This window comes from Rosa chinensis, chromosome 1, assembly GCF_002994745.2.
Source record: "Rosa chinensis cultivar Old Blush chromosome 1, RchiOBHm-V2, whole genome shotgun sequence".
In the NCBI taxonomy this organism is placed as follows: Eukaryota; Viridiplantae; Streptophyta; class Magnoliopsida; order Rosales; family Rosaceae; genus Rosa; species Rosa chinensis.
In genome coordinates, this window is record NC_037088.1 from 51,509,792 (window position 1) to 51,525,924 (window position 16,133).

The window sequence follows — 16,133 nt, forward strand, 5'->3', positions numbered from 1 at the left end:
AGGCGAAGGGGATTGTACTGGCGTTGATGGTGGTGAGGGTTTGCGGCTTTTGTTCTTGGTTTTAAGAATTGGATTGGTTCCGATAGCTTGAAAACTGCTGAACCTAAGTGGTTAACATATAAAGTTTTGAGGTAATTAAGCATGATCTAGAAAGTTTTACATTTTTATTTTATGTTGATCTAGTTTCATCTTCAATAGAAATGACAAGTTCTCGTGTAGGATGTGCTAATTTTGCCTTTTTCGCTTGAATGACATATAATGGGTTATAAGTTCGCCCTAACACATCAAAGGAAAAAGGTGTAGCTTTGCCTCCCTAGTGGTTCGATGCATCATATTAAGAGACTAATAGTTGCATACGTAATAGTACACTAATATTTGTCATGATTGTGTGTTTGGATAAGAAATTTGTGAAATTCGTAGGATTTTTCTGAAATAAAAGGCTAGTGTCGTTGTCCTCAAGCCTCGATTAATGAAACTGTCGAATACAAAGGAGGGGGACATTGAGCCTAAACCCCTGATTACAATAAGCAGGATTTTATAAAGGGTGCGGCTATTGCCACCCTATCATTTACTTTGTTTACCCTATTTGCTCATTACACCCTACATTTTAATTTCAATTATTAAATTTACTTATCTAACCCATTTCTCTTTCTAGAAATATCCTTATATGACATATCCAATTAAAAAAGAATTTTTTTAACGAAAATCTCTCATTTAATTTATACCAATAACAAAACTAAAATATATTAAAGTTTTCTAATAATCATAATTTGATTTACTTCCATTTTTTTTCCTTTCAATTTCAATGTTCGTCTATTTCAATCTATATAAAAAGATTAGTAAGTTAACAACTATGAGCAATGAAGAAAATATTGATTTTTTTTTCGAGTTTTAATTTTTTACTTTCAGTGTTCATGAAGAATATTGCAAAGATTTTGATGAAATTAATACTAAAATGGTTTTGTGAATTGAATAACGAATTAACCATGAGGAGAAAACAAAAAGACAAAAAAAAAAAGTAATAAATTCAAATTTGGGTGGAGAAGAAAAAGATTAATGTTATCCAATGAGAAATTAAGTAGTCTTTGTATTTAATTAACTGATTAAGTATTTAGTTTTCTTTACAAATTTAGATTTTAGAAAATTAGTGTACTTATTAGTCATTTTGCATTTGGGTAATAGAGTCTTTCAATAATTTAAATATTTGTAGGGTGAACTAAGAAAATAGTAGGGTGGCAATAGCCGCACCCTTTTATAAATGATGGAATTTACAACTCCATCAATTAAAATTCTATTAATTGCAAATTCTATTGTGTGGTTAATCTATTTAGGATTTAGAATGTGTAATAAATTAAGAAAGTTTAAAACAAATAAAAAAATCAAATGAAAAAAGCCTGGTTTTGAAAATAAATAAAGAAGTAAAAATTTAATACCATGAATGAATTCAAAATGACATTTTTTTTTTTTAAGAAGGGTGGTGCGGCTGCCCTTAAGCCTTGATTAATGAAACAGGATACATGGAGGGGGACATGGTACCTTAACCCCAACTTACAATTAGCAGCAAGAGAATGTCCTGCAATAATAGCAGGAATATCTACAAAACCGAACAACCAGCGACATGGACGGTGCAGCACTAGATTCACGTTTTTGTACCACCACCCCCGTGGGCCTTAGATTCACGTTGCAGCACTAAGCCATGAACAACCAGCGACATGGACGGTTGAATCGCCCGAAATCCAAGACCCAAACCGAACTCGGGTACCTGAGTGGGACGAACACCATGTCTTCTATCAGAAATCCACCACCCCAAAACAGGGGAAGATGCAACACCATCCCAATTCGGCGACGGAGGTCGTCCTTGCGAACCACTAATCCACCACCATAACTCCCCCTTGCGCACATCCCCAACTACACCACTGCCCCTTGCCGGTGGACTCACCGACATCTACTAGTCTGACGACAACGTCACAGGGACGGGCCCCTGGATGGAGCAACACAACCTCTAAAACCAGAAAGAGTGGTGACATACCAGAAACAATCTTTCTGTACCACCACCCCCGGTATCCTAACATGACAAAAACAATCTTTCTGTACCACCACCCCCGTGGGCCTTAGATTCACGTTGCAGCACTAAGCCATGAACAACCAGCGACATGGACGGTTGAATCGCCCGAAATCCAAGACCCAAACCGAACCCGGGTACCTGAGTGGGACGAACACCATGTCTTCTATCAGAAATCCACCACCCCAAAACAGGGGAAGATGCAACACCATCCCAATTCGGCGACGGAGGTCGTCCTTGCGAACCACTAATCCACCACCATAACTCCCCCTTGCGCACATCCCCCACGCAATCGTCGATCGGCTACGGACAAACCCGCATAACTCCGCATGTCGTGTCCTCGCTGTATGCAAAACAGACGACACACTCTTTCCGTTCCGGCCCCAACTACACCACTGCCCCTTGCCGGTGGACTCACCGACATCTACTAGTCTGACGACAACGTCACAGAGACGGGCCCCCGGATGGAGCAACACAACCTCTAAAACCCCAAGGACGAAAACCGTTCCTTTTGCTTAGTAACCGCTGCAGAGCGTTTTTCCTCCACTTGATTAAAAATGAAAATTCAGGAATTCAAAATGACATTTATTTTGGTGGAAATTGAAGTGAAGAATACGGGCAATAAATTCCTTCATTTTTTTTTTTTTGCATAAAGAAATTTAAAAATTCCAATATGAGAATGTAAAATAAGAGAATCGGTTTTTATAAATTATGAAATCCTCACTTTTAATTAAATTCTATCATCTTTTCCCTCATCCAAACACACCGAATCTTAAATGGTGAATCATACTATGTATTTCTTAATTATCAATATTTTGATTGACATAGCAAAGCCAAAATTGCTAGAGACAAGCTCTCAAACTCTAAGCAAAGCTAGGTACTAAATCAACTAAGACGCCATGGTGCTCTCGATCAATTAACTGTCAAAGTATAACTTGATTCCTAAAAGTGGTCTTGCACTTTTGGCATTTTGATAATTCGTGTTGACTGTTATGAAAAAAAAACAAAGAACTTTTTTTTTTTGAGAAGAAAAGAAAAAGTGAGGATGAGGCAAATGGTACTAATTAATTAGAAAATTTTGCATGCATGCCTTAAGAAACGGAGAGATGAAGTGATTAGGAGGTGGCCACTGAACTGTGGAAGCTGAGTCTCTTGCTTTATCCACTCTCAGTTTCTCCAGTACTAAATCTACTTGCTCTTTCACTGTTTATCTCTTTCATTGGCCAAAATCCCAAAACCCAGCTTTATGATCTAAAAAATCCTTACAAATAATGAAATAATTGTCATGAATATCTGGTTCACTTTCCAAGCAATCCGGAACCTCTCAATCCAAGGAATGGCGGGAAAGGGGTTGTGATTTCTCTGGTGCGACCTGTCATTCAAGCTACCATTTTCTATGTATTCATAAAGTAGGTATGATCAGGGCATGCACCAAGAAGGAGAATAGCTGTGTTCCCTCCGCCACTGGTCATATAGCAATATAGCATCCTTTCCTCCCCCAACATTCAGAGATTAGGATTTTGATCATGAATGGTTTCATTTTACTTTGCAAAAGTCTTAAGATGTTTTGGTTGATAGTTGTAAGAGCTTTAATTCGCTGCCTTGGCAGGGAAGGACAATATATGGCATCGAAATGAGAGTATGAACCAACGGATCCACATCTGTGCCTAAAAAAAAAACAAATGTACGAGTTAATTTATACGTAGTAAGCACCATCACTGACTTGTATTACTGCAATGATTGCAATACATGAATAGCCTCATGTATTAGACACCCCAAACACAAACAAATGAGAAATAGAAGCAATAAATCTTCCTCAAGGGACTCCATCAATGTCATCCATTAGGCATAGCAAGAGGAGGAACTCCAAACTCATTTTAACCAAGATCAGGCAGTGGCTCCAATCAGCAATGTGATTTGCAGACAAATTCTTCTCTGTAGATGTTGCCGATCGAGAACACATGAATCAAACTTCTTCATTTACATGCAAGTACTAACAAGAGTAGCAAGAGGATGGCAGCTAGTATTGCTGACATGATTGATAGATGGACAATTACAGCAGAATCCATCTGAATCAAGATATGAGACACACAGCTAGGGTAAGACTGTATGAGCTAGCGATGCTAGAGCAGAGACCGGCCACATACATTCCTAAATTTCTAATATCGATATGATCTGAGAAATGATCAATCATCCAATATGATCGAGATGGTTATCTGATTAATTTGCTTTACAAGGGTACAATGTATATGTCGATAATGGAAGATGTTAATTAATACTAATACTGCACTCGTGCACAAGATGTTAATTATATGTGTCATCCTCTGTGTAACGACCGATCATATCTATACAGGTTTTGGTGTAGTTATGGTACATCCATAGTCATAATCATCATCTAAAACTTCATCACTATTCCTTCCAACCAAGTCTTTTGATTTCTGCATGGATTTGATACCTTGGAATTTTCTTACGTACCCTAGTATTTGCCATACATCCATTTTGTTAAATATTTTGGATCATTGGATTAGTAATATATTCATTTTAGATTTAAAATTTGGTAACTTGTTTAGCCCTTAGCCGATTAATATTTGATTATCAATTGACAATTGACAATTATGTTTTTTTCCTTTAAAAAATAAAAATAAAAAAACCTTCTAACCTAGGCTCACTGAATTATTATTAGTTTTTTTTTTTTTTAGAGAATTGTCAACTCATTGCATTGATCAGCAAAATTACACATAATGACCCATCCCTGTGGGACTGTCAAAAGAGTCACTATCTAAGTAATTCAACTTTTTTAAAGATCATGACGCTCAGCCAAAACTACCCTAAAACATCCATGAGAATCAAAGGGGCACAGATACTACGGACATTTTTGGCGACATATTCTCAGAGAGACCCTACGAACTCCTTCCCCAGAGGAGACATAGTCCTTACAAAATAATAATAGTAAAAGATAAATAAAATCCAAGCCCAAAGAAATAGGCCCAGACCCAAACAAGAAACCCTAGCAGAAGGAAGCCCAATAGAGTACCAAGCCCAGCTGGAATTGATGAGGCCACCCATCCACTTGGGCACCCCATCCATCAGCCGCCAACCACCAGTCTGCCTCCCTTCAACGACGGCGCTCGAAACCAGCAGCCCACCTCAACCTTCGCCGCACCAAGCCGCAGTCAACCTCAGTCCAAGGTAGTTGACATCGCCAACTCTGTCGCAATCCTCAACCACCATCAGCAGAAATTGAGAACCCACCCTAGACCACCGCCCAGAGCTCCAGTTCGCACCCCAGCTGATCGCAGTCTCCAGAGCTTCTTGCGCAGGCAGCACCAAACGCCGAGACCCCGAGACCATCACCGATCCAGATAGCCCAGGATCACAACCCAACGCCACGACCTCACGCCACCCAGGATTACCATCATTACTGCCAAAGCAGACGACCCCAAACAAGAAAACAAGAAGCAAAAGTTTGAGAAGTTGACAGCGAAGAACCCTGCCACCTTCAATCTCCCATCGACCAGATGAGAGGGAAATCCCATCTCCTCCAGTCCAATTTGCATATCCGCCGCCAGGAGGCCATGGCCTCCACCCACCTCTCAGAGAGAGTAACCTAAACATGTCGACTTTTACTGAATTATTATTAGTTAAATTGTCTTTATTACTAACTAATTTTATTATTGGCCAATTAATGTTTCATTAATGCTTGATTATCAATTGAAAAGTACACAATTGACAATTACATTTTTTCCTTATTAAAAACATAAACCTTCTAACCTAGGCTCACGGAATTAGTATTAGTTAAATAGTCTTTATTACTAATTAATTATATCATTAGTGGTTTTTTTAACCAAATATAATTATCTTTACATGCATTTTACAACAACTACAATAATTAATGTAAACATAGATAATCTTTATTTTAGATATAGTAACTACTTCACGTACAACTTGTTATTACTGCTTTTTAAACTAATTTACAAATGTCACCACAATGTGTTATCATATAGGTAAACCATTATATTTTAAATAAAACCACGCATGTTCTCATTGGTGTAAAGAAGTTCTCCCTTGCGTAATTAAACTAATATATTGTGTAATATCCATCGTCAAAGTTGTAATTACTTTTAGTCGATGTAATTTACCACAAACTACAATAATTGATATAAAAATGATAGTTTTTGTTACTCCATCTACAACCTATGTACTAGTTTATGGATAATTTAACAAGTGTGACAACAAATTTGTTAACAGAATGGTAAATCTTTATGTTTTTATCATTAATGAAATGATTACTTCACTAATCATGCAATATTTTACCACAATCCACGTCAATTGATGTAAAAACTGTAATTTTTGTTCTATTTGTAGTAATTACTCCATCTAAACTAATGTACTAGTCTATGGACAATTTAACAAGTCTGACAACAAATTTGTTGTCAGAGTGGTAAATGTTTATGTTAGTATAGGTTTGATGTATGTTGGCATTCCTACTATAAAAGCTAGAATCATAGGTCTGCTAGAGTTATCAAGTGTAAACTGGAAGTGATATATGATCATACAATGCTCCAGCTGACTCTTCGATGCACTCCAGGTATGGGCATATGCATTTGCATTTCATTAAGGTCAATCTACATGCATACTGGGATTGCAATCTGTTCTGCAACCCCCGTCAGGTCAGGTTTCATTAAGGTCAATCCACATGCATACTGGGATTGCAATCTGTTATGCAATCCCTGTCAGGTTAGGTCGTTGGATGTTATTTCTTCTTTTTCCTGTTTTGTGCGTATACATTAGTTGGGTCGTAAAAGGATATTTCTCTATATGATTTAATCTGTTAAGTATCGTCTTTATTAAGAATAGAATTGTAACGTCCCGAACCTGAATTCACCGGTTTACTAGTCATTTGGACGGTAAATGACCTTTACCTTAACTTTTACTTTTGGTTTAGTACTTTTAGTGGCCCTAAAAGTTGACTTTTTGTTCGGGTCAAAATTTGAGAAAATGTTCTTCATGAAAGTTGTAGGGGACGTTAAACCGAGCGCGTGGATATGTGGTACGTAAAAATCGGATCTCGTATGTGGAAGTTATAAGCGAAAATGTGAAAATTACTGTTCATGATAAGTAGTATAAATTTGAAAAAGTTACTGTAGCCGGTAAGTTTTCTTTTTTTCTCTTTTCTCTCTTTCTCCCGCGTTTTTCTTCCTCTGCTCGGCTCTCTCTGCAACTCCGGCCATCTCCCTCTTCCGGCCACCTGGGAGCGAACAACCAGCACCGGTCGACTCCTCTACCCCTACCCAACCTCCCCACGGCGACTTGGCCGGAAAATGACGCATCGGGTCCTTGAAGTTTCACTGTAGCAGAAGTGGTCAACGCCGATATCTTCCATTTCCGGCCGTCTCCGGCCACCAAACCGGCGTCGAAGGTTCGGTTTTTGGCAAGGATCATTTTGCCCCTAGCCTCAAGCCACGATTTGCAGCGTGGAGGAAGAATCGAAGGTTTGAATTTCTTGGCACTGTTTACATTTCGGGTATAATCTTCACCTTAATTGTTGAGGTAGTTCTAGGCATATTCTGGCTTTGTTGTAGTTGAGAGAAACGTTGGGCTAGATGAGTAGGTGGTGCTGCCTGAATTTGGTGGTCATCGGAGGTGGTTGCCGGTGGCGCGTGGGGCCCACGCGCTGCCACTGTTGGTGGCACGTGGAGGCATGTAGGGCAGTGTTTTAATTCCGGTTTTTAGCCCATTAAATCCTATAAATTGTGTAGAGCTTGTATGTGAAGTTTGGTAATTTTTGGAGAAACTTGGAATTAATTAGGAATTTTGAAGTTTAGGGTTTCGATTATCGAATTACGAGAATCCGACCGTCGGATATCTCTCGGTTCTGCCTTGAAACCTTTTAAATTAACGAATTGGTATTAGTGGTATAATTTGGGCTAAATCCAAGGAGAATGGGAGATGTAATTATGAGGAATTGATTTTAGGAATCGTATTAAATTATTGAAGAATTATTCACGGAATATAATTGTGTACAGGACGACGTACCGAGCTATTGCTCGATGACGGAACACGAATGCGTAATCGTCGGAATAGTACTGTGAGTGGACTTTTATTTTTAAATATTGATGCATGCATTTATTTTCTTAAATAATGCTCTAGTTTTAATCATATTACTTATTGAGCAAATGATTTGATTTTCGGAAATTCGATCTCGGTTTATCTCGTGGATTTGCTCTCGATAATGAGTTTCAAAGGTTGATTATGATTTATAATATTATTTGACAAATTGCTTATTTCCGAGGTAATTTTCCGGAATTAAGTATATTTCTAATTGCCGATTTAAGTTCCTGGAAGATTCTCGAGATGAGTTTCGATGGAGTTGGATTTTCTCATTTATTTATTGACTTTCGGTTTTGGCATCGGGAATGCCTAATTAAGGATTTTGGATTTGGTTGGTTTCTTGGAGATTTTGAGAGATTTTTGGAAATGGGATTTGTTTATACTAATTTCCGGTTTCGGTTACGGATTTGAGAATATTTTGGGCGTGTGGGACACGCAGTCGATTTATTTCTATTTCTCACTTATTTATTTTGAGATTGAGAGTAATCTTGGCGTGCGGGGTCACGTCGTTGAATACATGGTTTCTATCTCGTGAGAAATGTGGGGAAGCTACATGGATTTACTGGTTTTCGATGATTTTTCCTCACCATACGCGGGTCATGTGATTTGGTCTCCTCCTCACAGACTTTGTGTTTGTGAGTGGCAGTTGAGGTATCTTATTCTCCTCCTCACTTACTTTGTGTATGTGAGTGGTAGTCGAGGTGATTTATTCTCCTCCTCATGTGGGTGGCAGTCGAGGTCCTATTCTCCTCCTCACACAATCTATGTGTGAGTGGAAGTTGAGGTTATTAGTTCTCCTCCTCGCACAATCTATGTGTGAGTGGCAGTCGAGGGTAGGTAGAGCCTGGGAGGCTCCATTACCCGTATGGTGATATTTCTTCCCTATATCCTATCATTACTTGACTAGCGGGGCCTAGTCTGATTTCCGTTTAACCAGTGGGGCTGGTCTTATTCTATTGAGTATCAGAGTTTCCATCCTTCCTTTCAGTTGTTTGGGACTAGTGGGGCTAGTCGGTTTTCTTGAGCGGAACTCCTTTTGTTTCGTTTCCCTAAATCAGTGCATGCATCGAGAGATTTTTTTTATAAATTAAATGTGGGAAAGTATAAAATCTCTTTTGTTTAAAATTGCTTATTTTTGTCCACTCACACTAACGTGTTTTCAATACTTTCCCCTGGGCCCTTCGGTTTCAAATGCCCAGTTTGCAGGCAAATTAGTGAGGTCGGGCGTACACGGAGTTGAGGCATAGTCAACAGCATGGCTTCCGCGTTTGCCTTTGAGTTAGGTTGTCCTTATTTACCTTTCTATTAGAATTGCCCTGATTACCTATGGGATTTATATTTTTCAAGTTGAGGTTTGTGTTTTGTGAATTGGAGATTGATGTTGAGTTGGGGAGCAGGGTGGCTCCAGAAGTATAAGGATGATTTGATTTAGAAGTGTAAATGCTTTCTACAGGTTTTGGGTAGCCCATTTTAGGGGAAGTTTCGCTAAATTTTTGGTAGAATTTCTTCTAAGGTGGGCCCCGCAGGGCCACTTCGGATTTCAGGGTGAAATCTGGGGCGGGTCCTGTCAAGAATCATGTTTATTTGTTGAATATCTTTTTATGATTAGTTCCTTCCATATTAGGAGTCAATTAGGTTTTGGAGTCTTTATTGTCCAAGGTTTTAGAGGGAGTCTAAAATATATATACAACATGTATAACCATTCATCTGTGACTTTTTGAGCATATAAGTTTTGTGCATCTATTGAGTCAAAGTTTTCTCCATTCGCGTTGTGAGAAACCATGTGCTTCAAATTCGAGTCTATGAACTACTTGTTCCATGTTTAAGTAGATCATTGAGTCAAACACATTCATCATTCATTACATTCTTCACATCAAGTGCTCTCGAGGTCAGTTGGAGTCGTTGATGTGCGTAAAAGGTTGAAGGTCGAGGTCAGCACCTATCAACAAGTGAAGACAGTTCAAAGGTGGTGAAGATCTATGAGGACATGATCAGACAATCTACTAGAGTGTCTAGTACGTAAGCCGAGGTCAGAGCTTTGGGTTGTTTGTAAAGAACTTGTATTCTTTCATCGAGTGATTTGTTTTCATTAGGGTCTTTAACCTTAAAGGAGTTGTTTTCCTCATTTTTGAGGTTTTTACTGCGCAAACAATTCTGGTCTCTTGGTTGCTGTGCATTTGTGATTATCTTGGTTTGCCTAGTTCTCTTTCTGTTGTTTTGGGATCCATACCTGTACTTCAATCCTTGTATTGTCTTTCTGCTATTTTGGGATCCATACCTGTGCTTCAATCCTTGTATTGTCTATTACGTTTTGATTTGAAAGAAAGTGTGATTTCTCCGAGAAAAGCCTATTCACCCCCCCCCTCTAGGCATATTTGTTTCATCCTAGTATTTTCAGTTTATGTTTTTATCATTAATGAAATGATTACTACAATTGCCATACATTTTACCACAACCCCAACAATTGATGTACAAGTGATAATTTATGTTCTATTTGAAATAATTACTTCAAAAACTACATCATTTACAAGATTATCAACCATTTTACAATTCCGATAACATTTGTGTTGTGAACATGGTAAAATTACTATTAGACCAAAAGATATGTAAGTACTCAATAAGGAGGTTCTCCATTTGACAATCAATGTTCTCCATTTGATAAAAGTTGTCCAACTATGATATTTACATCTTTGACCAGTCAATTACAATAAGTCAACCAAAGTCGTAATTTTAGTTCTACTAGATGTAATTTATTATTTTGACAATATTTGTTACATGTTATTGTTCAATTACATATCAAGATAGAATGTGTTGTTAATATGGTAAATTTTATTTTTAAAAATGACATGTGTCAATATTTAAGTGGATAACCTGTTAACCAATTCAACAGGTTTTCACTTACATCAAAGTACCCTAGACGACCCCTCCTCTGCAAAAGACAATGAACATCACAATATCGTATCATACCCTAATAATATACTGAACATCACAATATCGTCTAGGTTTTCACTTACATCAAAGTACCCTAGACGACCCCTCCTCTGCAAAAGACAATGAACATCACAATATCGTATCATACCCTAATAATATACTGAACATCACAATATCGTATCATACCCTAATAATATACTGAAACCCTAGAAACCAGGACCTAGCAGGAGACTAGCTAGAAGCCCTAAGACGGAGTCAGAAAGAACGAAATTAAAGTAAGAGCACACCTCTCCTGGAACCTTTTCTGTTAGGTCATTGAATTTGCTGCCTTTACAGAAGTCAAGCCCATAAGTATGTATTGCAGCGCGCGGATGCCCAGAAGAAGCATTTTTCGTAATTTCAGCTTCTCGAACCTTTTGCCAGTCATGCTGGGGAGGTCTAATATTGGACACAGGTGTTTGTTGACAACGTTCTGCTCTCCCATCCTGGTTGATCGGCTTCTCTTCAGAAGCTGCAGAGCTCTTTGATTCAGTTTTGTTTGTTATTTTTAGCAAGTCGATTTTCTTGAGTAGGACGTACCATGGCCAGGCACTTCCCTCTTCCTAAGATATGTCTCCTATGTATAATACAAAGGAATCCCCACAACCACGCCTGCTAGCTCTGATTGTTCGGTTTGACTAATAACGTACGTAGCACGACGGCACGAAAGTAGTTTCTCGACAAAGCGTGTATTTTACTTCAATTCTTTCACATTTTTTTTCATCTTTTCTATGGCTTAACGATCACCAGTGGAGAATATTATCTTGAACTAGAGAATGATGCCCAAGAACTGCTAGAAATGAAGCCAAGGACAATATTTGCATGTCCTGTGGATTTGCGTCTTAGTATAGTAATTCTTACAACACCACCAATGGTTTATTACAATCTAGAGAGTAACTAGTCAATAGAATTACCATGTCAAGACGCAAATTCTCCCCAACAAAACTAAATATAGTATAGATGTGCAGCCACACATTGCATTAACGTGATAATTGAAGTGCTAAGAGCACAGTCCTTAGTTACATGGTGCAAAATTCAGAAATCAAATTCTCCTCTTCGTCGACATATGTATCATAGCAAACTTTCACACTTATAAAGGCATTACCGAACTTACCTTAAAATATATCAAACCAACTGGAAAGAATAAAAAAGAAATTTGTATGTGACACGTTTATAACGTGTGGAATTCATTACTTTTGTCGGCGAGTCTCACTCAAATCACAATCAGCCACCCATATGAGCAGTAATTGACCTATACAACGTATTGATCTGTGTGTATAACTGTATATATATGCATGAAGAGCGAAGACTCGTTTGTATATTTATTACTTTGCTTCACATTATTTCGCTTGTTTCTGTTAAATTCTCTCATGGAGGAAGAAAGCCAGCTACCCAAATGGGAAGGCAAAACGTCAGCTGAGCTGAAAGGCCCGGCAGCAGAAGAAGTTTGGCCTCTCTTGGCAGATTTCTGCAACATACATAAGTGGTTCCAAAGTCTTGAGACCAGTTATCATGTGGAGGGAGTCCCCGGCCAACCTGGCCTGGTTCGCTACTGCGGGCACCGTGACCATGATGATGACGAAGATGATCAGACGTCGGACACGATCAAGTTCTCAGCTAAAGAGAAGCTACTGATGATCGATCCAGTCAGGCGGTGTTTGAGCTACGAGATACTTGACAACAACTGGGGGCTCAAGTCATATGTTGCAACCATGCAAGTATTGGATCTGGATGGGAATAACGACCAAAGCCGCCGCGGGTGCAAGATTGAGTGGTCGTTTGTTTGTGATCCGATTGAGGGATGGAGGTTTGGAGATTACGTATCTCTTCTCGACTCTTGTCTGCTATCCATGGCAAAAAAGATGGAGCATGATGCCTTTCCATCTACTACTAGCTAGCTAGCTTTTGTATTTATGGGTGGATGTTGAACTAAGGATATATATAATCTGGTTGTTTGGTATTGTAGTCATTTTTTGTTTTTGTTTTGAGAAGAAGGTATTGTAATCATTTGAATTTTTACAAATGAGCTAAGAGATCGATTTAGATCTATGTGTATTCAAATTAAGAGTTCAATCGCATGTAAGAATTAATATGGACTTATCAATGTTCATTATGGACCACAACAAGTTAGCTACCTTATTTGCAGTATACGTAATTAGACAATGTTTTAATTATTCAAATCTGTGACCTCTTTATGTATAATCACTAGTGAATGCGGTATATATTGTTGATTACTTAATTATATAGTAATTCTAAATGTACATGAAATAGTTTGACAAAAGCCTACATCAATTAGGACTGAGAATCCTTTATGGGAGGTACCTAGTCCTTGATGCCTATAAAAGTCTTAGATCCCTGCTCTATCAATCATCACGCTATTCATAAGCTTTACCCTATAAAAGTTTGCATACAGGATTGGATAGAGGAGAAGATATATCATGATTAATTCAAGTTGGTATACATGATTTATATTTTGTTTATCTCAGTGTTATGCTTATGATAATCAATCTTAATTATGTTTTATGTTCTTAGAATACAATCTTATTTTAGTTTTACATAGCATAATTGTTGGTTTTGAGTCACATTCTTATAAAATCACTTCATGGAAACTTTAGGATTTTATGGAATTACAGAAGAAAAGAGAGGGGATTTTATTAGGATCATTTTAGAGATAATTCCATTTTTCACAGAACTAAAATGAGTACTCTCCTTTTAGAATTTTGGAAAAACTTCATTGCCTAGTGAGGCTTTGGCCCTTCGTCTGTACAGTGCATAGTGAATCTCACGATCGACTTAATTAGGATAACACAAACTCATTTATCAGACATTTTGAACAAAATTAAAATCATTATAGACTCCATTACTTTATTTTATGCACAATGTGATTACATACTCATTGTTACAAGTTTAGGCGAAACTTTTTTTACGCGGATGAGATACGTACCACAACATGTGATCGACTTCTTCATTCATTCTCATCAGATGATTGGATCTGCAGAAATAAGAGTCAAATATAAATAATTCATTGCAAGGACTTTTGTATTAGAAAAAAACGAAAATGAATTCTTCAACGCCCTACACACACGGTTTTGCAGGTGCGTGCAAGGTAGTTACAACTGAATTCAAATTTTATTATTAAATTCTACACGTTATACACATGGAAAATGTTCAATGTATTGGTTTCCATATCTTGTCAATTCTTTTGTATGAATCGACCAAGTGATGTTGGATAGTACTGCATTACATGTAGGATCGCGAGCCGCAAAAAAATTATCCTTTTGGGCAAGTGATGCGTGTACATGATATATTCACCAAAATACAGAAGATTCCAAAATAAATATGTCCACACAATTCTCCTTAGAAACTCAAACTTGGGATATATTAATTCCATTTGTATGTTCATCGCTCATATATCTTATAGCTACAGATACAGGGTGTTTTATCTAGTACATAGAAATTTTAAAATTTTGAAGTTCGGACATTGAACTACTTATTGATGGAACATATTTTAATACTCTGAAACACCATTAAATTTTTAATTTTAACATGCCATAAAACTTTTGATAGATTGGTATGTTTCCTGCCTTGTTTGAATCTACGAAGCGAAGGTTGAGCCAGATAGCTAGACAGAGGTAATCCTAGTCCTAGATTTTTATTTTTTGAATATGCCATAAAACGTACTTTTCATAAATTTTGAATATGCCTAGCTTGTTTGAATGGATATAAAGATTAAAAGTCCCACCGAGAAGAAGCCCATTCAACAAATAAATGCCATAGAGGATTCAATCAAGGCACCCCACGAGAACGAAGAACTTTCTTCCAAATATACAGCGAGAAAGAGCAGGCAAAGAAAAGATGATTGATATTCTCTAGAAACAAACCACAAAGAGGGTAGAGAGGACTGATCTGAGGTGAATAAACAATGATTTTGTCAAGAATAGCAAGCTTACCATGGACAACCAACCAAAGGATAAAACTGGGTCTAGGTATATTATTTTTAACCAGATAAGCTTTGCCCAATCAACAGAAGGATAATGATACTAAAAGTGATCCAGCACTAAAGCTGTAGAGAATTTTCCAGTTGTAGAGGTTAACCACAAAAATAAATCATTGCAACTAGAATTGGGATAAATACCTTCTAGATTGTTTACAACTTCAAGAAAGGCAGAATTGTACGAAATAGGCTAGCACTAGGCCTGACTTTTAAACCCGTAAACCATAAACCCGCTCATTTATTAATCCGGGCTAAAAAAAATCCGCACGCAAAAAACTAGCAAATTAACGGGCTTTGCATGCTAAACCCGTTGGAACCCATTAACTCAAAACCCTTCCCGGCCAAAAACCCATTTCTAGCCAACTTTTAGGATTTTTAATTTTTTTAAATTTGATTTACTCTCAAACTTTATCTTATTCTAGCAAGCATTACCAAACGAGGCATTAATTGTAAAAATATGCAATGCTATGGTCTACTCCCGCGTGTGTATGTATGTAGATCTTCAACTTTGAATTAGTAATCTTCTTGGAGGACTGCTTTATATACAACACCTTATGACTATTGATTACACGTATTTTTATACATGTAATTATATCTAAAATACTAAAATTAAGCTAATCCTCAAGTCAATTAATATGTAATTAATCCAGTTTTATTTATTTTATAAGAAATAAGCGGAGTCACGAAAATCGAAAGAAAATTACGCGAAATGGAGCAATTTAGAGATTTTAGCAAATGGACGAAATTGTGGAAATCTTAATTAAGTAATTAAATTTAATTACTTAATTTACAATCAAGCTTAATTAGTTAATTAAGCTCACAAGCACGTGCAGCGTGCAAAGAGTATGGGTTAATCACCCATTCACCAATTCTATCTTGACACGTGGCATTCATCATTCTTTCTTGCCAAACCAAGCAGCACACGTGCCTGCCATCTAATTAACCTCCAAGCTTTTTCTCTTCTTGCCCTCACAAGCACGTTCACCCACACACACA

General features: G+C 37.5%; 1 protein-coding gene across 1 annotated transcript; it reads left to right on the forward strand.

Moving 5' to 3' along the window:
- The first annotated feature begins 12,453 nt into the window (after positions 1–12,453).
- Positions 12,454–13,256, forward strand: LOC112173606 (lachrymatory-factor synthase). The gene has a single exon (XM_024311289.2). It carries the CDS (start codon positions 12,514–12,516, stop codon positions 13,039–13,041), a length of 528 nt encoding a protein of 175 aa, XP_024167057.1. The 5' UTR covers positions 12,454–12,513; the 3' UTR covers positions 13,042–13,256.
- Positions 13,257–16,133: the final 2,877 nt, after the last annotated feature.

Coding starts and splice junctions, on each gene's coding strand:
- LOC112173606 (XM_024311289.2), top strand. CDS start 12,514: ATGGAGGAAGAAAGCCAGCTACCCAAATGGGAAGGCAAAACGTCAGCT.